The sequence below is a fragment of the Micrasema longulum genome, unplaced genomic scaffold, assembly GCF_059751315.1.
Source record: "Micrasema longulum isolate JH-2025_06_02 unplaced genomic scaffold, ASM5975131v1 h1tg001175l, whole genome shotgun sequence".
In the NCBI taxonomy this organism is placed as follows: domain Eukaryota; kingdom Metazoa; phylum Arthropoda; class Insecta; order Trichoptera; family Brachycentridae; genus Micrasema; species Micrasema longulum.
Window position 1 is genome coordinate 313,830 of NW_028278362.1, and position 25,924 is coordinate 339,753.

The 25,924-nt window shown below is 31.4% G+C and overlaps 1 protein-coding gene across 2 annotated transcripts; it reads right to left on the bottom strand.

The window, feature by feature from the left end:
• Positions 1-1,630: 1,630 nt before the first annotated feature.
• Positions 1,631-7,859, bottom strand: LOC148276631 (protein FAM8A1). Of its 2 annotated transcripts, XM_088234008.1 has the most exons (5): positions 7,785-7,840; positions 7,386-7,692; positions 7,170-7,308; positions 5,677-5,806; positions 1,631-4,055 (listed from the first exon to the last, which is right to left on the bottom strand). In XM_088234008.1, the coding sequence occupies exons 2-5, from the start codon at positions 7,690-7,692 to the stop codon at positions 3,732-3,734; spliced, it is 900 nt and encodes a 299-aa protein (XP_088090134.1). In that variant the 5' UTR covers positions 7,785-7,840; the 3' UTR covers positions 1,631-3,731. The 2 variants fall into 2 exon arrangements, with proteins under 2 accessions (XP_088090134.1, XP_088090133.1); XM_088234007.1 differs by having other exon boundaries at positions 7,386-7,859.
• Positions 7,860-25,924: the final 18,065 nt, after the last annotated feature.

A 25,924-nucleotide genomic window follows, 5' to 3' on the forward strand; every position in this document is an offset into this window, starting at 1 on the left:
TTTGAATTACTCTTCAAACCAAATTATTCAAACAAACAAGGCTAAACCCTAAATACAATGAAGCCCAAAGCTGACAATAAATTACCGGGTACTTTTTTACTATTACTTTCGGCATCAGAAAAATATATCGTACATAGATAGCATCAACCTTTAGTTAAAAAGGTTGGTAAAGATAAAATTTGTGACAGAAAGAATAAATCAAAGGGTATACAGCAAATTAAATCTTCTGGTGGTTGTTACAACCAAAGGGTCATTTTCTTTAAATGTAGAAATTAAGGCACATAATATTTTCTATTTACCAAATTTGTATTTAAAAAACGAAAGGTGCAAAAAATTTATGGGCATTGTTTGAATATATTGTGAGATGCCTTATTAGAAAATAGTAATGACAAAAGCTAACATTATGAACGTAATAACTATACACGGGGTAACACTTTTTTTTGATAATGCATTTAATCATAAGGTATAATAATAATAATTTGTTTTTACTTAGTGTGTAAATGCATGTATAATCTCTGGTGTGTAATATTACTATATACATATCCACATAGTGTTGTGTTACTTTGACTTTGATAGTATAATTCAAACTATGTCAGATTAAGAAATAAATAATATAGATTAAATTTTATGTTAAAAACTAAAAAATATTGAGAAAATTCTTACAAAAATAAAACACATCACTTGCACATTTGTTACTTTAGCACGAATTTTAACATTCAAAGCAATAGGTAGGTAGTAGGTCGTAGAATGTGGTAGTTAATTTATCATAAATATTTTGTAAATCATACTGATGAAAATAGTAAACAATGTTACAGAATTTTTCATGTAAAAATATAGTCTTAAAAAAGATGTGAGGTGAGTATCAGGCCTCAATTCAAATCTATCTCATGTTATCAAAAGTTTTTTTACATCTTCTTGAATGTAGTCCTATAATATCTGCACAGATATCAATCTAAGTGATTTCTGCAAAAACAATGCCCAACAAAATATAAAACAATTAGAAGTGTTGCTTGTGATATTTTTAATTTAAATAGTTTTTCCAAAGGTAAACAAAAAAAAATTGTAATCAAAATCAAAAAACTCATCACAAAGTCTACTTAAATAAAGACATATAAAAAACTTACTACTAGTCAAATTTAGATTGAGGTGCAAACTATGATTAAATGTTTAAATATTTTTCAGATTAGATAGGTAATGTAGAAAAATTGTTAAGTTGTCCAACTATTTATTTTATTCTGACAAAAAAAATATAAGGGCTTCTTGCGGGCACCATATTTTTTTTGAAGATTGATGGATACTCCAAATGTGATGGTTAAACTTTTCTGAGAAGGGAATATAGAAGCTAGGTATTAAAATACTGTTTATGTCTACAAAAATTTGAACATATTCGTATTATCAAACTATTATTAAAATATACTTTCTGCACCCCCTATATGTATTTACCATTAATGACGTAAAACATGTATCCACAATAAATTTTGGTATATGTGCATCTGATGTGTACATAAAAATGATATATAAAAATAACGTATAAAAAAAAAACAGTATATATAATTTTAAATAATTTAAATTTTTGACGAAATAAAATACATTTTATAAAAGAAAAGAATGATGAATAAAACAATAATACTCAATAAAGAAAGTGACTGCATTACATAAATGCAACCTACTTAAAAATATATAAAAATAATCCACTCATGAATTTTTCTGGCACATCACTGTAGGTACTAATTGCCAAGATTTCGCAATCAATTGATGAGTAGAAGCGAGGTGAGTTGGTGTGATTAGTTGATGTGTTGTTGCAATATTATGGAACTATTATCCGAAAAAGTATGAGAAAGGTATGTAGTGTAGTTGTTAAATGGGATTGGACTAAGACGCCATTCTTTGAATTACAGAAATATTTTTCGTGATTACAGAAACTACTGTGCCGTTTATATTGTACATGGTGAAAGACAATTAATGATTCTCATGTACAGAATATACAATGAACAATAAACAGAATAAATATTTGTAACAAGGATCCGCCTTAATAAAAATAAAAAATCAATCGCAATAATATTAGTGAATAACAATTGTACACATTTAAATCTAATTTTTTAAAAATTAAAACAAAGTCTTCATGACGTATCAAACACAAAGTTTAAATTGTGAAATAAATAAATCAAAATGCAAAAATTATTATTCGTGATGGTTGTTGTAGGCTAACAGCTACTGAGATAAAATTCTTTAACTTACTCAAGAGTGCTAGAATTAAACTGCAAGACTGTCAGCAAGGGCTATATTCATACTTAATAAAATGATTAAAGACACACATAGGAGGATGAGTTATGAAACTAAACTCCAGAAATACTAAAAGATATTTCTCCTTCAATATGTAAAAATACTATTGCAGACATTCGTTTTAGGAAACAGATAGATATATCTACGAAACCAGTTTCAATCAAATATGATTACGTAAATGTTCCGTAGATGCCCAATATGTTTTAAAACAAATATAGAAAGGGTCATTCATGGGAATCTAACGCCAATGGAATGTGAATACATATTTAAAAGGTGAATTACTGCATTCGAAAACAAAAATCTAACCTCAAAATAAAATACATATGTTTTGGATATAAAAAAAAAACAATCCAATAGATGAATCCACCAGAAATTTACTTTAAAAAAAACAAATTATGCAAACCTAGCATCACTCACCTTTATTACTAAAAAATTGTTAAATTCAAATATAACTCAACTCAAACTTAAGTTTTCACTGACACCAGTTACCCCTATGAAAATTAATATTTGCTTCTAGGCCTTGAGTTGTGTTAAACCTCAGAGTAATAATTCACTACCAGCTTATAGAGATTCCCTTTTGCTCTACTGCATAAAACAAAAGCGTTCAAAATATTTGGATTAAAAACAAACAAGTAACAGACGGTTTCGGTAACTACGGCCCGCTGTATTGCTGTAAACTGTAGCTAACTTCATGATTGATAATTAGAGAATAGTTGTGGTCCATATGGGCGGCTCTATAAGCAGTTGGCATATTATTACTCTCAGCGTAAAACCCTACAATTATAAAATATATGCTTTGTTCAATAGATTTTTTTAAAGAATGAATATAAACGTTTGGAAAAATGGTTTTTACTAAGCCAAGTAATCATTATAAAGAGTGACATATTGAAAATATCCTATATAATACTATTATAAACAGCAGTTTTAAAAAGTCAACTAAATTGTTTTCATATCTCTTTAAAAACATTAACAATAACAATTTTTAATAATAGGCATCTCAAATATTAACTGCAGGTAATGGAATAAGAATCAACAAATACGTTTTCTGATAAATAATATAAAGTAATTCACAACAAGATTTTTAAGTTTACTCCTGAACTAATCTATACATTTTATTAAAATTACTTTTATAGAAGGCAGGGATCCAGTCGACACAAATGTTTTCAATCTTTTCAATTAAACATCGGTAATTTGAGTAAATTAAATTTTCGCCAATATCTTACACCTTATAGATTCAGAGAGGTGGTTTTAAATAATATCTGCAGAGGATTTGAAAAGAAAATGTTATTCACCTACACAAATTCACCTCCATAAATATTTTTCACATAGTATCATACACCTTGTTAATAATACTAAATAAAATAAAATGCCACTGTTCAATTTGGTATCAACACAGAAACAACAATTAAAATTTATAATTTGGAGAAAATAAAGCTGGATTCACAAAATTAAATTCTTCTGCGAGGTGGGTTGGCATTGTCCTCAACAACAATGACATTGCACAGTATATCATATGCAGAACGATTGTGCTGGATAAAAATAGTAATAATAAAGACGGGTAACATGAAGGCTATGAAAGCATTTTTAGTAGCGGCTCTCATCAGAGAAGTGGTAAAGCTGAGACCAGTTCCAGGAGAGACAATCACAACGTCTCGGTAATGATCGTTGATAACTTGCACTGTATTGGCAGAAACAACACGCAAGCCTAGAATGGCTTTACCCGGAGTAGCTCCTCCCGGTCTCCCTCCAAAATCAGCACTCAAACAAAAAGCCTAAAAAGGAATAAAATTTTTAATAAAGAACAACAAAATGAAGAAAATAAACATAAATTATAATACACAAGTTTGAGTTTGTCAAAATGTTTGAAGACAAATCTCTGTTGTTATTTATTAATAAAAATTAAATTGCTAAAATTTAATAATGCTTCGATTACAACAGACACACTGCATGAAGTTTATAATTAATGACCATGAAAAAATTCAGAACCACAGTTCATTAATTCAAACACAAATTAGTTGTTTTCAGGTTGATTTTAGTTGTTTTAAATGAATTGTTTACTTCAAATCCACAAAAACAACATATAGAATAATGTTTCTATGAAAAATAATTGATTATAATCCTAATTCAAAAATGAAAAACAACAACCAGACAGAATCATACATAAGAATCTTTTTCTTTAGTGAAACGAAGAAAGGAAACAAAAAGTTAGCAAAAATAGAAAGGACATTATTCTTTTAGGACATTATTATTAGAATAGTTTTTTTCATTTGCGTAATGGGAAACATTAAAATATACATAATCTGAAATTAGAATAAAATTGTGTTTCAGTGTTTCAATGAAAAACAACAACCAGACAGAATCATACATAAGAATCTTTTTCTTTAGTGAAACGAAGAAAGGAAACAAAAAGTTAGCAAAAATAGAAAGGACATTATTCTTTTAGGACATTATTATTAGAATAGTTTTTTTCATTTGCGTAATGGGAAACATTAAAATATACATAATCTGAAATTAGAATAAAATTGTGTTTCAGTGTTTCAATGAAAAACAACAACCAGACAGAATCATACATAAGAATCTTTTTCTTTAGTGAAACGAAGAAAGGAAACAAAAAGTTAGCAAAAATAGAAAGGACATTATTCTATTAGGACATTATTATTAGAATAGTTTTTTTCATTTGCGTAATGGGAAACATTAAAATATACATAATCTGAAATTAGAATAAAATTGTGTTTCAGTGTTTCAATGAAAAACAACAACCAGACAGAATCATACATAAGAATCTTTTTCTTTAGTGAAACGAAGAAAGGAAACAAAAAGTTAGCAAAAATAGAAAGGACATTATTCTATTAGGACATTATTATTAGAATAGTTTTTTTCATTTGCGTAATGGGAAACATTAAAATATACATAATCTGAAATTAGAATAAAATTGTGTTTCAGTGTTATATTTTAATTTCTGAATAAAAACAATTTAGGTAGTAAAAAAGAATATTATTTTCATTTAGAGATATTTCTTGACAAAATATCCCGTCATAATTTATAACCCCTCACTATTTCAAAACATTATTTTGATTGCAGAAATATGTTAGTTTTGTTTTGTCACATAAAACCAAATTATAAAAACATTTACTTCACAGCGTTTTATTTTGGACTTTGAAACATAAAAAATTACAGAAATATCATCAGATTTTAAAGATTCTTCGACTATGTACAATGATATAAATTATTGTTGTCTGCTCTAATTAATCATTATTATATCGGAAAAAATGTTTGAAAGAAACAGTGTGTAGAAGTCAACAGATATAAACATTACTGTATACAAGACATAATAACATACCATGAGTTGTCGATAAAAATACTAACTTTTTTATATAATAATCATATAGTTACCTCAAATAAGCAAACCAAAATTCTGTACAGCAATTCCAGCATCAGAATGTCTGATGTTACTTCTAAAGCAATGAAATAATCTTCTTGAATTTTCATCGTTATGGTTGACAAGTCATACTTGCTCATATCTCTACAAAAATGTTCATAATATAGCTTCAATCAGGTTGAAAGAAATTTTAAAGTAAAACACAATTTGGCTGAGATTTTAGATGGAGAATACTAAAGTGTAAAAGCGTATGTAATTAAAAACAGAAATTGGAAAAAAAGTGGAATTTATTAAGTATTTTATGGTTAATAACATACATTTAAACATATGATTTGATAATAATGGATTCCTTCCTGGGAAAACCCATGCTAAGAAATAGATTTTACAAGTTTTTATGAAAAAAAAACAGTTTTTCTGTTATAATAATATGCAATAAATCGTCATCATTCCCCTATCTGCACCTGACGGTGCATGGGGCACTACATTGGAATACCAAATGCAGCATATCTTTATCATTAATTACATGAAGGCAAGGTAATCAGTCTTGCCCTTCGGGTACTAGTCAAGTGATATTAAAATATTGCAGTGTTAAAACACCATGTAAATAAATATTTCATGTCAACTCTGCCAGGAATCAAACCCGGGACCTTGAGCATGGTAGGCGAACAACCACTATAGTAGGAGACCAACTGATCCCCACACTATTTATTTTTTCAGTATTTTTTTCAGTAAAAGGATCTTTTGAGGCAAAAACACCCATAAAGGGTTCTGGTTCTATTTCACACACCACTTTGTTCTTAATCCGCCTGGATAGGCAATAAACACACAAATAATTGACACAGTACTTTGCGCTGTTGCCAAAAGACAAATTATACTAACTGGGGGACAATAATTTCTTATAAGTATATTAAAAATCTATGGACCTTTGGCCCTATGCGAATAAGTATGCTAGGTAATTATTTCAAAGAGTTCAGACTCTAGACATTACATAGGTGAATGCAACAATTTAATATAACAAATACAAAAGTAATATACTAAATGATTGTGCTGTACAATTACCAGCGCAGGGAACTTAATGGCTTTTAATAAAGTTATTGACAAAATTTATTGGAATAAGAACATATTAGATCCACATGTTACACAATGGGAAACAAGTTGTGGTAAAGCAGGATTAAAACCTCCTGATCAGGAGTCCACGACACTACCTATGGGACCACGACCCCTCTCTTACTCAAACAAAATAATTTGATTTGTACGATTTACTGTGGGAAATAACATAAAAATTTCAATGATAAATACACCTAAAAAATTATCTATGATACTCGTATTAAAAAAAATATGAAATAGAAAAATGGTAGAAAATATTACATCACATCAGGAGTGTCATCACTTCCGCCATCAGACACGTTAAAAAATCAAACGATTTTTCGGTAAGATCATTTACATTTCATTTATTTTTGAATGTGCCTCTATAGTTTCGAATTTACATAACAAATGCAATACATACATGTAATCAAAGTAATCCACAGCTATGTATGTGAGGGCTAATTTCAGAATCAAAAGAAATAAAAAATCCAGTTGCTCCGCTAGGAACCGTTTCCACAGTGGCGGTATAACATATTCATAACCATCACCAACAGCAAATCCTGAAACAAATGTTTGATTAAACATTGTTTAAGTTGTCTTCGTTTACAAAGGATGTTCAAGTGAATACATTTACAACCTTCCGAATTTCTTCTTTCCCTTCCAGGGCGCTCCGCATTACCCACTCCAGCGATATTCTGTCGCAAATTTACATTGTCAAAGACGGGAGTATAAATCACATCTTCTCTTGGTTGATAATTATTATTGAAAAACAGCGGATTAACCGGTGGTATATTTTGAGATTGACAAGCAAGGAAATAATATGGAAATGAGGAAATCAACTCTTGAAAAAGTTGTGCTTGATTCAACCATATTCGAAGAGCTGTAAAATATTTTTCCTTCTCAGTATTTTTTGTATCCGTATTTTCAATTAAAGGCTGATCCATCTTAAAAATAAATTCAAGGTTGTATGAAATACGTCGCTTAAAGTCTCGCGGTTAGTAGTAAATGGAAATAAAAGTCAATTTTTATAATTTACAGCAATAAAACAACTCAGTTAGTCACGGAATGGCAAGAAGAAATAAATTGACTTTTGACTTGACAGCTGCCGAGAGCTAAAAGCATAGTCAATGGACAGAAGTTGAAGCGTAGAAAATCGTTAATCTTTTGTACAAAAATATATTGTAAACAATAAACTAAAATGGAATCATACAAAATGCCCGATAAATAGTAAATTGATATTTATAATATCTAAAATAAACATAACAGGCAAATATAAGTCAACGAGTACTAAGTATTTTAATTGATAACTTATATTAAAATAAAAGTTAATACCTAGGTTCAATGGAACTCTGTAAAGAACTGAAGAATTAAAAATAAATAATATAAATCGTATTTTTCGTTTCTTTCTCCTCAAACAATACAAGCAGTCTCCTTTCCTTTCGGCGTAAATTAACTTATTTACGCATTTGATTATTTTCACTTTTTTTTTGTAAAAAACTTTGCCCGGTTAATATAGATAAATATTTTGTTCCAAATCATGCCATTTCATTTTTAAAAAAACATTAAAATTATATGGAGATATGCTCGAGGTTGGTGGTTGGATATACAATTTTATAAGAAGTTAACCACTACCGCTCTCAATATGTGCTGTTGATTAATATTAAATATAAGTCACTTATTGGAATCAATTCAGCTAAACTTTTTGTCCCCGAAATTCCCTTAATATTTCTCAATACTGGTATCTTTATTCATGAGTCTGTGTTGCTGATCCAAACAAAACAGTACTTTTAGAAAATATAGTAGTTGACGCATTAGCACATTCAAGGAAAACGTGAAATATTTATTATAATAGTGTTTTAATAATAAAAATGGCATTCGGTTAACCGATGCAGTGCCCTATGCACCACTGAGTGCTGAATAGTAAATGATGGTGGTGATGATCATAATTTCTCAGGACTATTTATTTCTTCTTATGAATTGGAATATCAACATCATGATCGAATATGAGATATAATATTTGAAAGCACGATAAACTCATAAGTTTATAAAAATTTACTTAATTAGGTTTTGGACATTATTAATTGAATATTTAATTATCTACCCATAAAAAATATCGATACCAAAATGAAGAACTCGTGCTTGAACCCGTATTGTTTACTGTGTACAATGGTTAACTAACTTAAACGATCGGAATGAAATGATCAAATCGCTAACATGAGTTAGGTAAAAGCCATCAAAAGTTTAGTTAAGTTTTTAAGAAAACTGTTACGAATGTGTGAAATTTTTGTCTTACAAGTTATTTTGAAAATTGTTTGTTTAAAGATTGACATTTGATTCACAAATATGGTGAAATCGTCACAAAACGCTTTTCTTTAATTTTTACCGGTTAACATAATCATTTAAGCATTTGCAAACCATTCGACTGAAATAATGAATGAAAAATAATAAAAACATGCTGATGAAGGTGGTCATTATTTCACTCTATATCAACTAATCGTGTACATTTTTTAAAGTAGGGATATAATACCGATAATTTTTGACGTATGGCAGTATTTTCATCCCCAGACGACAATTGAACTTTTTCTATGGAGAGGTGTTGATTCGGTGTGGTTCTCTGTCAGTTCTAGTATTTCTTCGGCGCTGAGAAATTGCCAACGCGTACAAATTTATTGAATATATTTTGCTGCTACATACCAAAAACACTTCTCAAGGAGACTTTTAAACTTATTGACCTGTAGAAATATTTCTGTAAAACTTAGGATAATTTATTCAGTGTACCAAGTGAATGTGTCAGTGGATGAGTACCTATGTTTTGCAAATCATAAGTTCTGTTCTGCTTCCGAATTCTTCAACTTTGTGAACCGTGTATATTAATATAGGTGAGTGGTATTTAAACGTCTCTTCTTATATATAGTTATATTATTCTTCTAAACAATTGTTTCGTATTGTTTTACTAGCAATGTATTAGCCATTGGAAGATTCTTATGTGTTTTTAAAAGTGCTAAACAATGTAAAAACATGTTGACAATTTATTTATTGCGCAAGTTTGGTGATTGAACTGCCTCTCCGAATATACAATTTCGGTAGATTCTTCATAATAGATAAACTATAAATCTCAAGTGTTTATGTCCACTTGTAGCACCACTTCAAAATGTTTAAAAAATATTACCTATGTGTACAACACGAAACTCTCCAACATACAAATTTCTAATTGAATTATAATAACTACACCAAAATATTAATGATATCATGTCCATTTACTTTTGAAAGGGTAGATTCCTAATTCAAACGCCAAATAATAAAAAAAATTATTTAAATTAGTTGAATATTTTTATAATACTTATCAGTAACAATCATTTTTTTTAAATATGTTGTACTTAACTACTAAAGTATTAGTAATCAAATAGATATGGTGAATATTGTTTGACGTTTTTTATTTTACTTATCAATCATAAACTCCTTTATGTTACGATTATTTACAATCATTCTCGCATAAATTAAAGTTCGTTTCCTATGAAATACTGTTAAAACATATTATTTTTATACATTTCGATGTATTTTTATCTCCTGTAAGTGTTTAGATACAATAAAATGATGTTAATACAATAACTACTTACAATAGAAAAACTCAATAATTATGTATGACAAAAAATAAGGTAAGTTTTACATTACATACCTAGCTTTTATAATACATAATTTCTTAGTTAGAACATATTAAAATTATTTGAAAAATATAAACATGACACGAGACAGCAATATATTATGTATGTATGTATAGTAATAAAAAAACACCTGTTAATATTTATACTTTTACTAAACAAAAATACTCAATAGAAAGAATCGGACAAAATGTGTTAGTGTATTATAAATATTTAAAGCTTTAACTTTTTGATTAAACATTTAACTTCTTCTTGCGGTGCCTTGTCAGGTCCTCCCGACGCCGACGTTGGCGATCACTCCAGCGAAAGCATCTCGATCCTGCGCTACTCTTATATTCCGCAGCCAGGACAACTGCTTGTTAGATGTACTCGCCATAGTAATCGCTGGGAATAGATGACTAGAGTGGTTTCCCGTTGCCTTCTCTGGTGGATTTTTCTGTCGGGGTTACCTTCCCTTAGCTGGTTGGTTCTGGTTTAGAGGCGCCGAAAACTCGCCTTTCGTCCTTTCGTTATCCGCTGTGATCACACCGTCATGAGTGTGATCCCATTGCCCAGGGTTCGCGACGTGGACGCTAACGAATTGAACCAGTCAATAGTGTTGCCGGTGAAATGCAATTAGGCGCTTGGAGCATTTAATAGAATCACACCCTCCAGTAAGATGTGACTCACTGCGACTCAACGAACAATTCGAACTCCAAACATTTTGCTAAATGTTATTAAATATTTGTATACAACAACTTGTCGACTTATCTGTCTACCGGTTTCGAGACGTACCCGTCTCGTGTGTGGCAATAATTTTACTGCGCTACTCTAATTTTCTTTTTTTTTACGTAACAGTTCAAAAACCGTTATGAGCGGCGAGAAGGTGGTTATTATGTCATAAAAATCTACAATTGTTCAATATGTTTGAAAATCCATGTATTTCGGTAGATTTCTCCCAAAATCGGTAGAGTTGGCAACGATGATTATCCTTCTAAGCTCTCTGTGCAAAAATTACGTTAAAATGTATGTTTCCACCCTTTGCGCGATAGCCCTAAAGAGTCTGAAATGTGAAAACGACACGACCTTCTCTCTCTTCAATCGTCTAAGATGGATTGTTTTGCAGCAAAGGTTTGCAACTCCTTTTCCACTTCGGTCTGTCCTGTGCGGCCCTCTAGGTCTTCACACGACTTTCAGTTCATATCTTCGCATCAATCCTCGAGGAAGAGAAATCCTCGTGACGCACTATGTGTCCAATCCATCTAGCACGTTTTTCGGGAACGGCCTTAAGCAGGTGCCTAAAGAATTCGTATGTCCTAACGACATTGTTACGGGTCTCTGTGTAATTGGTATGTTTAAAATCGTCCTATCGTCCGTCTGAATGTTTGGAAATGGGGCAAATAAATAACAACCTCTTTTATAATATTACCGATACCATAATTGTATACATAACTAATTGATTCAATTTACAAAACTTTGAAAAATAGTGAAATTCTATACGAAATAGTAAAACCATACCGATTGTTGGTAAAATAGTATTATTTGACTTGCGTGCGAGATCTGAACGAGGTTTTTTAAATTTTTTGTTCTTTAAACCCTGTCACATCCGAAACCACGATGATCAGTATGAGCAAGAAGACATATTGGCAAATTAAAATATTTTTTAGAACGAATAAAATTTAAAATATTAAAAAAATGGTTGTTAACTTCTGCAGGAGCGAAACGAGGAGGGGGGAATCTGACACACCGTTAACCACGCTGCCACGCCCCCCTCGCTTTTCCCCTGCAGAAGTAAGCAACCATTTGTTCTTTCTAATATTTTATTTTTACAAATGTTTCTTCGTTCTAAATATTTTTTTTAAATATGCTAATATGTCTTCTTGCCCATACTGATAATCGTGGTTTCGGATGTGACAGGGTTTAAAGAACACCCTGTATATTATATTATTTTAACGAACAGCCATATTTTTTTAGGATAAATTTTAATGCAAACAATTAATTTGCCTGAATGTGTTTTCAAATCTGCACATCAGTACTTACATTTATTAATATACGGCATTAAATTTTCAATGCTGCAGTAGATGTACATAGGTAGCTTGTACCTATATACAATGTACATGACTTAAATTGACTACATAATATAATGCAGACGACATGCGGCATTCAGTTTTGCATTTAATATCTTATATCGACGAGTTCCACTAAAATATTCACCGGCTGCGAAGGAATATCAAAATAATATAATCTAAGCTGATTTTTCATATCTTAGTTGGTTGTAGAATGGGTCGGCCGCGTGGTGTAATGGTCAGCGCGTTTGCTTACCATGCAAGAGGTCTCGAATTCGATTCCCGACATGTTTGATATGAAATATTTATTTGAAAGGGTGTTTTTACCCTAGAATATTTCATAGTCCCCGGAATGGTATTTGAAACGTAAGACTCGTCATCTTGCCTTCATGTAATCTAAATGATCAAGATACGCTGCGATTGGTGTACATATGCAGTGCCCTATGCGCCATTAGGTGCGGAAAGGGAATGCTGATGAATATGTTGTACAAAATTCAGTATTTTAATGTTTCAAAGCAATGACGTATAGTTAAATAGGCACTTTACAAACTTGAAGAAAATAGTATTTTCATTCGTGGGTAATTGTCTTACGTGCTTTTCTCTAACGGATCTTCATCGGAGTAAGGTGTGATGCTGCGGAGAAAAATGCCATCGAGCGTGATTAGAAAATGCTTTATTTACACTGCAACTGCGAAAAACAGAACGTACAACGTAGGTATATATCGTCTCACTCATAAATACAATTAAATTGATTGAATAAGCAGATAATTAGCAATATTTTAAAAGTAGTTTTTTAAATACTATTAAGTACATAAAGAATACGCTGACAGCCAATATCGTTGCTATGGTAACGACTTACACAGAAATGTGAACTACAGAAATGTGTGTTTTTCACAATAATGTTTGCATGTATATTGTGATCATTTTGCTGTATTTATTTCGAATTGTTAAGGGCAACGCAATATTTGCTAAATATACGATGCGGTTGGTAATTCAATAACGTTTATATTTGTTATACGTCAGTGCCTCAAAGGCACATTAAAACCTTTAATATTAACGTATAGATGAAATTTAGTTTTATTTATTTAGGAAACACGTATATTTTTTTTTTAATCAATGCTTTAGAAATGTGGTGTTGGCGGCGAATGCTGCGGATTTCGTGGACGGCAAAACGTACGAATGCATCTATACTCCAGGAACTAGACATAGGAGAAAGACTAACATCCGTGTGCGAGAAAAGAATCCAGCAGTTCTTTGGACGTATTTTCAGGGGGAACTCTGATAGTTTGGAGAAAACTTTTCTCCTGGGAAGTGTCGAAGGGACAAGGTCGCGTGGACGTCAATCGACAAGATGGAGCGGCATAGTCACTGAATTATCAGAATCATCACTGACGAATGCCTATAGAAGAGCACAAGACCGTTCCGGATGGAGGGAGACTGTCCACAGACGAGCCATGACTGGAGTCAGGCGTAATCTCCATCCTCAGACATGAGGCACGGATTGAAGAGAGAGAGATAATTTTATATAAAATTTCCAAGGAGTTTCGGGAAAAACTCATTGAGGGTCAAAGCATATAACAATATTTTTTAACTAATATCTAGTGAGTTGTGGATGAAAATACCAAGAAAATATTTATATCATTTTATTGCTTGTATAAAATTTAGTGAAGACTTTAATTTAAATTTTAGTTACCTAAAATTATGTACTATAATTATGTTATTTATACTATTAAGCGTGTTGTCCAATGCCCTTTAAAATAAATGAATGTTTATGTAAAAATATTATTTAATTATGTACGTGCTTCCACTTTTCATTATGTGGTATCCCAACTAAACACAGGGCCCTTGGGCTCGTAGAGTTTGGGATACGTTATTATTGTATTTTTTTGTAATATGTATGTATGTATTTAAATAATTAAATATTTTTTTTAAATGTTATTGTATAATTATAAACCTCAAACCAAAAAAAATACTTATTCCAGAAGTGAGACTCTGGTTATGGTCCATACCTCAATATCTTAGGTATTCGTACCGGTTAGAATGTTTGAAATATTATTAATTCAAAACATAGATTATAGATTTAAAAAAGCGCTTATATTGGCAAAACTGCTGCCACTAAACTATCAAATTGTTCATTTAATCATACATACTTTTTCAAAATATGTCAAGTTGTCAATCAAGTTATAAAGAGAAACTACAGTAAAAATAAAAGTGTATGCTTTGTTTTTCTTTAAAACATGTATTGAAAAATTCCAACAATTATCTTTTACTTGTATTGATATATTCATGACATACACCCGTATTGTTATGTTTCATGATTGTAAGAACAATAAACTTCAAAGTAGAGTATCACATAATATATCAATTGAATATTGAACTGCTAAATCACGATCCTTCCTTAGTAACAGGCATTCCTCGCTTGTGACGCCCTTGAGGTAATTTTCCACGAAACTGAGCCATAAAAATCAAAGTTACCAAAAAGCCAGTTTACATCGTATGTGATGTGAGTGGAGTGTGGATTGGAATTATATTAATAGCAAATATCATAGCACACAATATGTTTTAAAATAATTATTCAAATCTATTTTAATTTTCGCATCTAATAATTTGATGAGTATGTGGTGTTAGTTGCAAAGAAGTTAGTTTAGTATGTCTTAATATATAATTAATATTTACGTAGCATAAACTGTTTAACTATTGGAAAGCGCCTTTAAAGTGTTTTTTTTGTTGCTGATAAAAACGGTAGTATGCAAATAAGCCAATTATTATTGCATTTTTATAAATAATTTAATAATTTTACCCACTTTTTTCTCTTCAATCCGTGCCTTGGGTCTGAAGATGGTGATTACGCCTGACTCCAGGCGTGGCTCGTCTGTGGACAGTCTCCCTCCATCCGGAACGGTCTTGTGCTCTTCTATAGGCATTCTTCATTAACGATTCTGATAATTCGGTGACTATGCCGCTCCACCTTGTCGGTTGACGTCCACGCGACCTTGCCCCTTCGACACTTCCCAGGAGAATAGTTTTCTCCGAACTATCGGAGTTCCTCCTGGAAATATGTCCAAAGAACTGCAGGATTCTTTTCTCGCACGTGGATGTAAGTTTTTCTCCTATGTCCAGTTTCTGGAGTATAGATACATTCGTACGTCTGGCCGTCCACGGAATCCGCAGCATTCGCCGCCAACACCACATTTCGAAAGCTTCGATTTTTTTAAGATTCTCTCTGTGTCCAACACTACACATGGTACATGAACACTGAGAAACCCGAGGCCTTCACCAGCCTACTCATAGCACTTTTAACCTAGCCGGACCGAAGGGGGGGATTCGAATCCCCCATGGACCGATTTTAATTCGATGACTCGAGTATTGTTAAAGATATTTCCCCTTGATTTTTTGTAATCGTAAAAAATAACAGAAATAAGCATTTTCCTGTTTTTGTTTTTAAAATTTCAAATCGATTAGTATTAAAACAAAAAAGTCGTAAATAACACAAGAGTCGATTTCACTTTATGTACTTGAGCATTCGGCAAACTAACAAAAATGAATAAAATACACGAATGAGTAAAATAGGTGTACGTGAAAACATGAATAAATTATTGCACGATCATAAACACTTCCAACTTTTTATTCTCGTGACGTTATATACAAGTAGGCGCTGGAGTCGTTTGGTCCCCCCGTTCGGATCATGTGTAATTTTTGGGTGCTTAGTGAAGAAAAGCTTAATTATTATTTTACAGACAATGCATAATTCTAACTGAAATATGTCACATTTCGAATTGATTTATTTATTCATTTAAATTAAGTTATATTTTAAATATGAGCTTATTATGAGCTTTTTCGGCTGTGCCCATAATTATTAACAGAAAAATAGTAAATAAGAAGAAAATAGTAACAGTATTGAGAATAACAGTTCAAAAATAAAATATAATATTATATACTTAAAACATAAATAAAAGTTGTTTTTATACAATGTTACAAACAAAATCTAGAAAACAGTAAAAAATAGCTGTAAGTACATAAAACATCGCTACAATAAGTTTATTCCCACACCAATCTCATACACCGGCCTTTCCACCGTCGGCGTCGGCGTCGATATGTCAATCCGAGACGTTAAATAAATAATCTGGGACCTACATACGAAAAGTATACGAACAGTAAATATCGTATGAACCTTGCAAAAAAAATTACCTTTTTTGTAAGGTGTTCAGTTTAAATTAGCTCAGAATGAAGGTAAACTGAAGTTCAATGATTTAATTGGAAGTGTAAGTTATGAAATTTAAAACATGTCAGACTCTGTTTTCTAATCCTCGTCAAACTTATAATTGAAACAGCTATTTCATTTATCAAATAGAATGGACGGTGAATTTCCAACGTTTAATTTTCGTGACGTATTGTATCAAAATGCGCACCCAATCTAAGCTATAAATTTGAATATTTTTATTAATTTGGAAATATAATAAAATAAATTCGCTTTTGTGCAATCTAATAACTATTTAGATAAGGTTATTTTCAGTTCTGGTAAAATAGTATTTATTTAATGTCATAAAATCCACAAAAGCAATCTATTGACTAAATTTAGCAGCTGGTTGTGCACTGGTTAAATGTTTTTAAATACTTAATATAGGCATGGCCAAACTGAGAATTGTACATCTTTTAACGTATTACATGTGTCTGAAACGTTCAACTTTTGTAGATATTCATTAGCTGTAAGTATTATATAAAACTGGAACTCCCATGACTAGGTGAAGCGAAGGCTTATATCTGGTCATGTTAATAGTTGACATAATCATAAGATGTAGGTATAGAAGTGAAAGAATATATATAATGATGGTGCGCCAAGATAGACGCGTATGACGTTCCATCTTTTCTGCCTACATCTACCGTAAACTGGTGTGCTTTCAGTAGAAGAAACACTTCAATTTAGTAAATTTAATATATCATCGTATTTATTTATTACTAAGTATTATGATGTAATTTAATTATTTTATATTATAATCCAGACCAACATAAATAAGTGTCATTGCTATTTCCACTTATTATAAGATCGAATTTATTTTTGCTAATTGCAGAGTGGTATTAAAATATATTATAAACTTGTTTTAATTATCGCAATTTCTAAGGAAAGTTATACTATTTGAATACATAGATAGGTCAGCAATGGTGCCGAATCCTTGTATTGGCTATCTTTATACGAGTAGTTAAAGCATACGGGATATTCGGTGTCGAAGGCAGAGACAAGAGCTAATATTATTAAAAAAACAACAACAGCTCTAGCCACTCGTTACTAAAGTGTACGGATGTTATAGTTGAGACGACTTTCCATAAGACGCTGATGCTTGACGCCTGTCTGTTACGGCGCGGCGTCGGCGTCGGCGTCGGTTGGTATGCTGATTGCCTTTCTGAAAATAGACTTTTCTAAAATAGCATTAAGTGATTTATAGCATAAAATGGCATGGTACGTATTTCTTTTTATCAACTAAGCCGTTTTTCAAAAAATATATTTAATAATAAGTAAAAGATAAAGTTTGCACAAATTTACTTAACAACAATATTTTGAGTTTGTCCAAATTTTTGTAGACAAGGACTGGATTCAACTCCCTGAAGAGCTGTTGATATTAACACATTAAAACAGAGATAAAGAACATTTTAGATAAGGTAATATAGAAGTCTAGGCTTATGTGACCTGCCATTGGCTGGTTTATGTGGCCACTTTACACACTGTGTAACATTCACCATTCTACCCTTTACCACCTTTATTTATGCGGGTGAGATTCATCTAACTGAATTATTTCACCTACATACTATGCAACGTCTGAAAATTTTATTATTTTATTTATTATTTAAATATTGTTGACAAATCCACCTGGTCCATGAAGAAGTATGGAAATAGAAAAAAAAATAATTTTCAGGCGCTGCCTAGTATGTAGGTGAAATAATTCAATTAGACTAATCTCACCCGCTTAAATGAAGGTTTCAGCTCTTTACCTTCACAAACATCAACAGATGAAAGAATTTAAGGAATTTAGATGTTCAAATATGGGCAGAATGGTGACTGTTACACAGTGTGTAAGTGGCCACATAAACCAGCCAATGACGGGTCGTAAGCCCTGTAGATGCCTAGACTTCTATATTGCCTTCTCTAAAATGTTCTTCGTCTCTGTTGTAATATGTTAAATTGAATTATTTTTAATATTTTTGATTATAAGTTAATACAATGAATTATTAAATGTAAAAACGGTTAAAGACTCATTAAAATGAATGCTCATTTACTAATGGATAATACTGTCAATGATTTTGAATTCACGTGTTAAATTTCTTGTATTTTGATATTCATGAAAAATAATTGTCGGTTTTTCAGTTTGCCGCTTATTCGGGCACCAAGTTACTCGTACTCTGTCAAGGCGAAGGTCTATCGCTTATAACCGACGAATTACGTGAACCGTAAGGACGGAGCTGAGTGGTTGCTGATTAAAATGGGCAAATGCGGCAAATTCGAAGCATTATCAGAGCCCACGCCAAAAGGCATAAAACTGACTCTAGCAAATGAATCTCCCTTTCGAGTAGTTCCAGCGAGGGTTCCACGAGCGTAGAGTGGACTAATCGCGGCTTGTATCGCCCGAGTGTAGAGAACGCAGGTAATAGTAATTTGCAGCGTTCATTAGGTACAAATTTGTTATAAATTAAGTGAAATATTCCAATTAGTATGTACTCTTGCCTATATGGAAGACGTTAATACCTAAATATTACACTATTTTAGCGTTTGTACCGCTTTACTGAGATTGCTGAATTAAGTTTAGAATTGCTCACAACTAACCTTCATGCAAATTATCAACAATATGTTTTATGCTGTTAAAAACTCAAGAATAATACCACACATTTTTAAAACTTTTGTTATTCCAGTTGACTGTATCGAAATTCAATAATTTAAAAACCTCTACCGATATTTATATCGAGACGGATATTTCAGTTTTCAGTGCTGCAGAGCAGAGTTTATTTAATAGTTAAAAAAATACATACAAGAATTTGTTACCCACTAAGTCTAAAGACTTTTCGGTAGGACACATTTTTTTTTAATACAGGTTTATATTACATTTATTTATATTTTACAAATTTATTTATAAACAGGCACTATAAAGAATCTAGAAGATATTTCTTCAGTTCTTTTTTTTTCATTTGAAGATCTTTCATGTTAATGATGATTTGTGGGAGATCATTGAACAATCTTGGAAAAACGCAATTTAATGTTCGCTCTCCGAAGTAATTTGTAATTCGGGGAACAAACAGGGAGCTCTTTGTTTTTAATCTAGTGTTGTGAGTGTGGGAAACTCTTTTTTTATATTCCGGATCAACAAAATGATCTACAATCAATTTGTAGTCACAAAGTTGTTGTACCGGCAGGACATTTCAAAATTTCAATTACTTGAAATTTTACAGTTATATAATTACTAGCTGAACCCGGCAATGCTTTGGTATTGCTAGATTTGAGTTAATACTCGTATATAGATTAAATGAACAAATTCGAATGCTGTCGAAATACTATCTCTCAGGTGAATGTGTGGTAAAAATATGTGGGATAGATGCACAAATGTTGAGATCCGTACATTATGTAAGGCTGAGATAAGCATTATCGACAAAATCAAGAAAGGAGCTCTGCGTTGGTTCGGAGATGTAGAGCAAATTGACAGCGAAAGAACGGCTAAAACTATTTAGAATGCGAATATTGATGGATGTAGAAACAGAGGAAGACCGAAAAAGACATGGCATGACCAAATCAAACAAATACATGAAGTTGGACATGTTAAAAGTCGACATAGTCTCTTCCTCGCTTCCTCTTCATTCATAAGAAGATGTATGAATGAACAGGAAGCGAGATATGTATGCAAAGAAAGAGTGATGTGGCGTGCTATCCTCTCTGCTTACCCGTGATGGTTTGTTTTGTTTGTTTTTTTTTATATCAATTATTGTATTTAGTCCAAATAAGATATGCACGTATACATTATTATTTTTGTTAGAGGTCATATTGTTACCAATCAATTTATGCAAACTTCTGAAGAAGGAATTTATGCAATAGGTGATGTAACATCAGCACCATGGCACACTTGAAGATAGATATGGCAAAAGTCGGAATAATCGGCGCGCGTGCATGAGAAGATCCATGAATGTAGAGGAAGCGAGATCTGATTACAAAGATAGAGTGATGAGGTGTTCTATCCTCTCTGCCTATCCTTACGGGGAAACGGCGTGATAGTTTGTTGTTGTTGTTGTTGTTATTGTGGTCCTGTGGCTAGTGTCTCGGACTCACGGACCAAAGGTCTGTGGTTCGAATCCCACTATACCCCAACTTGATTCCATTTTCTAATAGTGAGTTATTTACAACTCGTTGAAAATGGCCCTCAAAATTAAATATTTGGGTAAATCATAAGAACGCAAACATTTCTTTAAACTAAAAAAAAAAAAAAAAAATTGTAAAAAAACATTTCTCTAGTGCCATTCAGAGAGAAAATACGTGAATACGTTTGTATGAAGTAAAGTCGGATCGCGTTTGCTCTTAAGATTAAACATAATTAAGTATTTTTACAAAACTTTACTAAAGAATGTTTAGTAAAAACCGTTCGGTTAAACGTGAAAAAGATGTAACTTTTTATTGGTAAGTAGGTACGTGGGTTGTTTATGATTGAATTCCAGAACTTGAAATAATTCATTTTCAAATACTGAATTTAAGTAGGTACCTAAGTACTTGTTTATGTTTAAATTCCAAAACATAAAATAATAAATTATTTTCAAATAAAGAATTCTTTTAGCCAATGTCAAACTCTGCTCAGGGATGCACTTGAGTCAGGAATGCGATTTTCAAAAATGTATAGAATATCAGGTGATATTATTTTAGTATTACCAAAAATCCAGTAAAAAGAAATAAATGCGTAGACATTATAAGGAATTTAATGAAATAATGTGATTGTGATTCATAAAAAAACGAGTAAACATTCAAAAACAAACTTTTTTAATAAACAAAAAAATAACTTTCATCCATTTTTTTTGTATCCGCATTCTCGGTGAATGCAATCCCGGTCATGGATAAAAAAAAACATTTACGCTCGAAACTTTTTTTGTACTTAATAAATTGAAAATTATGAGCTATAAACCTTATCGCGTCAAAGATGTACATTTATCTGAAAACCGCACGTAAATCGGTCCGGTAGTTATAGAGTCCATCGAGGAGAACCATTCGAACATTGCCTTTTATATAGATAGATGTATATAAGTAATTCTATATTATGTGTCGCCCAGTTCCTAAGTTCATCTTGCGTTGCTTTGAGTAATTAACAAAAAATGTGCTTAGACCTCAGTAGTTTTTTTAAAAATCTCTAATTAAATATAGCGTTAATCAAAAACGCAACATTTCTAGAATATGGTAGATAGTTTTTTCTAATTATTTAAAGATACTATATCATGGACAAGATGACTTTTGTAACTGTTTATGGAAATGATGACTTATGTAACTGTTTTATAGCGCTTTGTAAAGAATTATGGTAATATTTTTGAAAGTAGTTTAAAGGGGATAAATATAGCTACATATGTTTATTTTATTATTACAAATAATAAGTACAAAAGTAAACAAAATGTGTAACCTAGAAATGGACAAGTTGATATTATTTGGAAACGGGGAGCAGGCGGACAAGACCCGTTTTAGAATTGGACGATGTTTTTCAGCCGTTTGCTGACTGTAAAATATTAGTTTTGGAATTTTTGTTGAAGGGTTGTTTTATGAAATGGCATAGTTTGTACGAGGTTTTCCCAGAGCACGAATTATGTCATACCCGAAACCCGTACGACTTTTGCTCATAGACATCTCATCTTTATCGCTCCGAGAGTGTTCAATATTTGTGAAGAGCGTATTAAACTCTCAAGGACAAAAGCTATTTTTAAGAGAGGGAGGAGTTAAGGACTGGATTTTCCTTAGTCGAAGGGATTTGAGTGGGAAACTCCTTGATAATTTTCCGAATATATGACCACCGTTTTATTTTCTCTCTTTTTTATTGAATGTAAACTTAAAATTTTAGTTAGCTGCTTATCATGTTTATGTGCCATATATTTATGTTTTTAAATTATTATTTTGTTTCTGATCATAATATTTGTGGTGATAAAAGGTAGCCTTCGTACAGGTACTTTTGTATCAAGTGAAGCTGCTAGGATTTTTTTCTTGCAATTCAATTCAATGTCTACTACTTATTTTGTTCTATTTTGTATTGCATGTATTTACTTTTATTTTTTGCATTGGCATTTATTGAAATGCAGTATTTCGGCTCTGAACCTAATATACTCTTATGTATATGTTAACAAATTACTCGTCCCAACGCAACCCGGGACTTTTGATTTCATGGAATTGGGACTTATATCTAAAAAAATGCGTAATAAACTGTTTATAAGTAAATCAATAGTCCGTTAATTAAAAAAAATATAAACTGGACAATATAAATTTTGAAAATGGGAGACTCGTATTTTTAGTAAACCTAGTCGGTAACCGAACTCGCTATCTCTAATACCGAACTATACGGTTGTATTATTTATTATTTAAACATTTTGGAAAAATCGTAGAAAGAGTAAGTATCAGGCCGGAGAGTATACTACTTTGTCATAAGTACCTACCGACGTCATAAGCTCATTAATGTCTAAATGTCTGTATAGTTTTACTTTAAAAAATACTTTTTTCAGTTTTCATAAAATATTCTTTAGAAAAACATCCATCTCTGAAATATTAAATCTATGAATAAATTACATAATTTCGCTCTAAGCTTGAAACTGAAACCAAAGTTAGCCTTTTAAGCTTTAGAGGAAAAATTCACTAATGGTTGGTTTTCATTATTTTCTATGAAATACGTAAATATTAAAAATAATGTATTAAAACCAAGCTTAATCCACCACAAACTTTTAAAAGGTAGGAACTTTAAAAATATATAAAAGTAAATATTTATTTGACGTGAAAAGTTTTCGTCTGACCAATGAGGAAGTTCGGTGGTTATTCAATATTTTTTTATTTGTTAGTAGACCATCAAACTTGGCCAAAAAAAAAAAAAAAAATATGTATCGTATTTTAAAATTACTCCGCTCACGACGTCACGAGTTGTCTTTGATGAGTTGTGCAGACATTTAAAAAGTGATCCCCGTACGTTTAAAAACACGCTAAACATGGCTTCCCGTAAACCGAAAATCTATCACAATACATAATTAATTGGCTAAATCATTCTAAATAGCTCGTCGGGATCGTAGAACAACGACAGATGCGCAAAAAATGGGACACTGGCAAAAGTAGGAATAGGGAAATATCTCATACTACGAATACCGATAAAAATATAGGAAATGTGATTTAAATTATTTATCGACAATTCTTGATGGGATTCCATTGTAATGATGTAATAACTTGTACCAAGTATTTTAAAATTAATAACTTATATGTAAATATGAGTTATTACATCATATATGAAATGGATTTCGAATAATGAATTATATTTTCAAAATCAATATGGGTATTGTAGAGATATGTTTTCATACATAAATTTGAGAAAGTCTTTTTTAAAATATGGCACTAGAAAAATGCGAAATGTTTGACCTTGATAGCTGTGTCGTCAAGATTTGTCACAATGTTCTGAACGTCAGTGTAATAGCCCCGCCACACTATGCTCCTTGCGCTGCTCATGCTCATGCCCCTCGCGCTGCCGCCCTCTCGCCCGATGTTGCCCTCTTCGCCCACATACTGCTCTACTCGCGCAATTAATCGCGACGTTCCGCACTTGTCATTTGTCTTTCTATACAATGGACGGTGAAACTGTGACAGCGTGCGCGCTATGCATTTTTAGTGCAGCTAATTATATCAATGTATATATTAATATGGAATAATGGAAAATTTTTATGTTTTATATATATATATATTTTGTTTTTTTTAAATCGGAAAAAAACTACTTTATATAACTTTTTCAATATCAAATATAAAAAGGAAGTCAACAATGAAATATCACTTTTTTTACATTTTTGAAGTAATAAAGGTCTTTGAAATACTGTCCAGTAAAAAAAGTTTTACTTATTAGTAGCATAGAAAATATTTTTAAATTTGTAATTTTAAATTCCCGCAAAAATGGTCATTCCATTGGCCTAGTCCCTAATACGCCACGATTCATGATTCATGATTAATTTTTTCCTGACCATTCTTACTTACTTATGGGCCTGCCACACACTCGACGAGTGGCATGGGAAGTAGCGAGGAGAGGAGGCAGAGACGTGGTGTGGCAACATTACTCATCATGCCGCACGTCATGCTCCTCGTCGTGCCCATCGCTCCCTATTTTGTCGGTTTTTTGAGCGCGAGTCAAAAGGCCGGCAATATGAGCGCGAGTGGGGGCTACATAATCGCGCGGTCGCAGTACGCATCGAGCGCTCACACAAGACGCACACGTCATTTTTAAATGATGTATATTTCTTTGTATGACATTTTTTTTAGTATTTTTTTTATATATATTTTTTTTACAATATACAGAAGAGGTGAAAAGGATGATTACATATAAATGAAGTACATATTAACTGTAAAAATAGCAAACAAAAATCCCACAAAGGCATGGCCTGTTCGTGGGTATACAATAAATGTTTATGAATTTTCGCTCCTATAACAAATAGACAGATATAATATTTTTGTGTTATATAAGAAAGAGAAAAGAAAACATTCTGTTAAAGACTTTAAGGTACTTTTTTATTTTATGGTAGTTAAAAAAAAAAAAAAATCGATATATATCGTAAACCAACATATACAGACACAATTATTCATAATTCTTCAAATCATCCAATTGCCCATAAACATTTCGCATTCCATTCAATGATATATAGGTTTATTAACTTGTCACTAGATAATACTTATTTAAAAAAAGAACTTATAACAATAAAACAGATTGCTAATAATAATGGGTATAATGAGAACTTAATTGATAAAATATTAAATCAAAAACACAAACTTATAAATAAATATTTATATTCTACTCCCACAGTAAATGAAGCAAACCACCCACCTTAACAATGATGGAGGCGGGTTCTTTTTATAAATGACATTTTTTCAAAAGAATTATCTAATCAAACATTAAACCGGCTTTCTACACTCCTAATAAAATAGAAAAATTGTTAAAAATCACAAAGACAAAGTCTATAAATATAATAAATCTGGGATATACCAATTAAATTGTAATGATTGCGATTCAACCTACATTGGAAAAACAAAAATAAAGTTTAATATTAGAGTAAAAGAACACTTAAGATGCTTAAATTTTTTTTTTTCTGAATTAGCAAATCATCTAATAGAAAAAAATTATAACTTCAATAAAGACACTGGATCAAAAGTACATGTTGAAAATAAAATGTTAAAATTAGACAACTTAGAAATTGGATTAAAAGTACTTCATGTTAAAAATAAAATGTTAAAATTAGATAACTTA

Excerpts from the sequence above, each read along its gene's own strand:
- LOC148276631 (XM_088234007.1), bottom strand. The coding sequence starts at position 7,692 with ATGGATCAGCCTTTAATTGAAAATACGGATACAAAAAATACTGAGAAG. Across the intron at positions 5,807-7,169 it reads GTGGATTACTTTGATTACAT|AGATATGAGCAAGTATGACT; the intron begins GTATGTATTGCA and ends ACATTTTTGTAG. Across the intron at positions 4,056-5,676 it reads TTTTGGTTTGCTTATTTGAG|GCTTTTTGTTTGAGTGCTGA; the intron begins GTAACTATATGA and ends ATTCCTTTTTAG.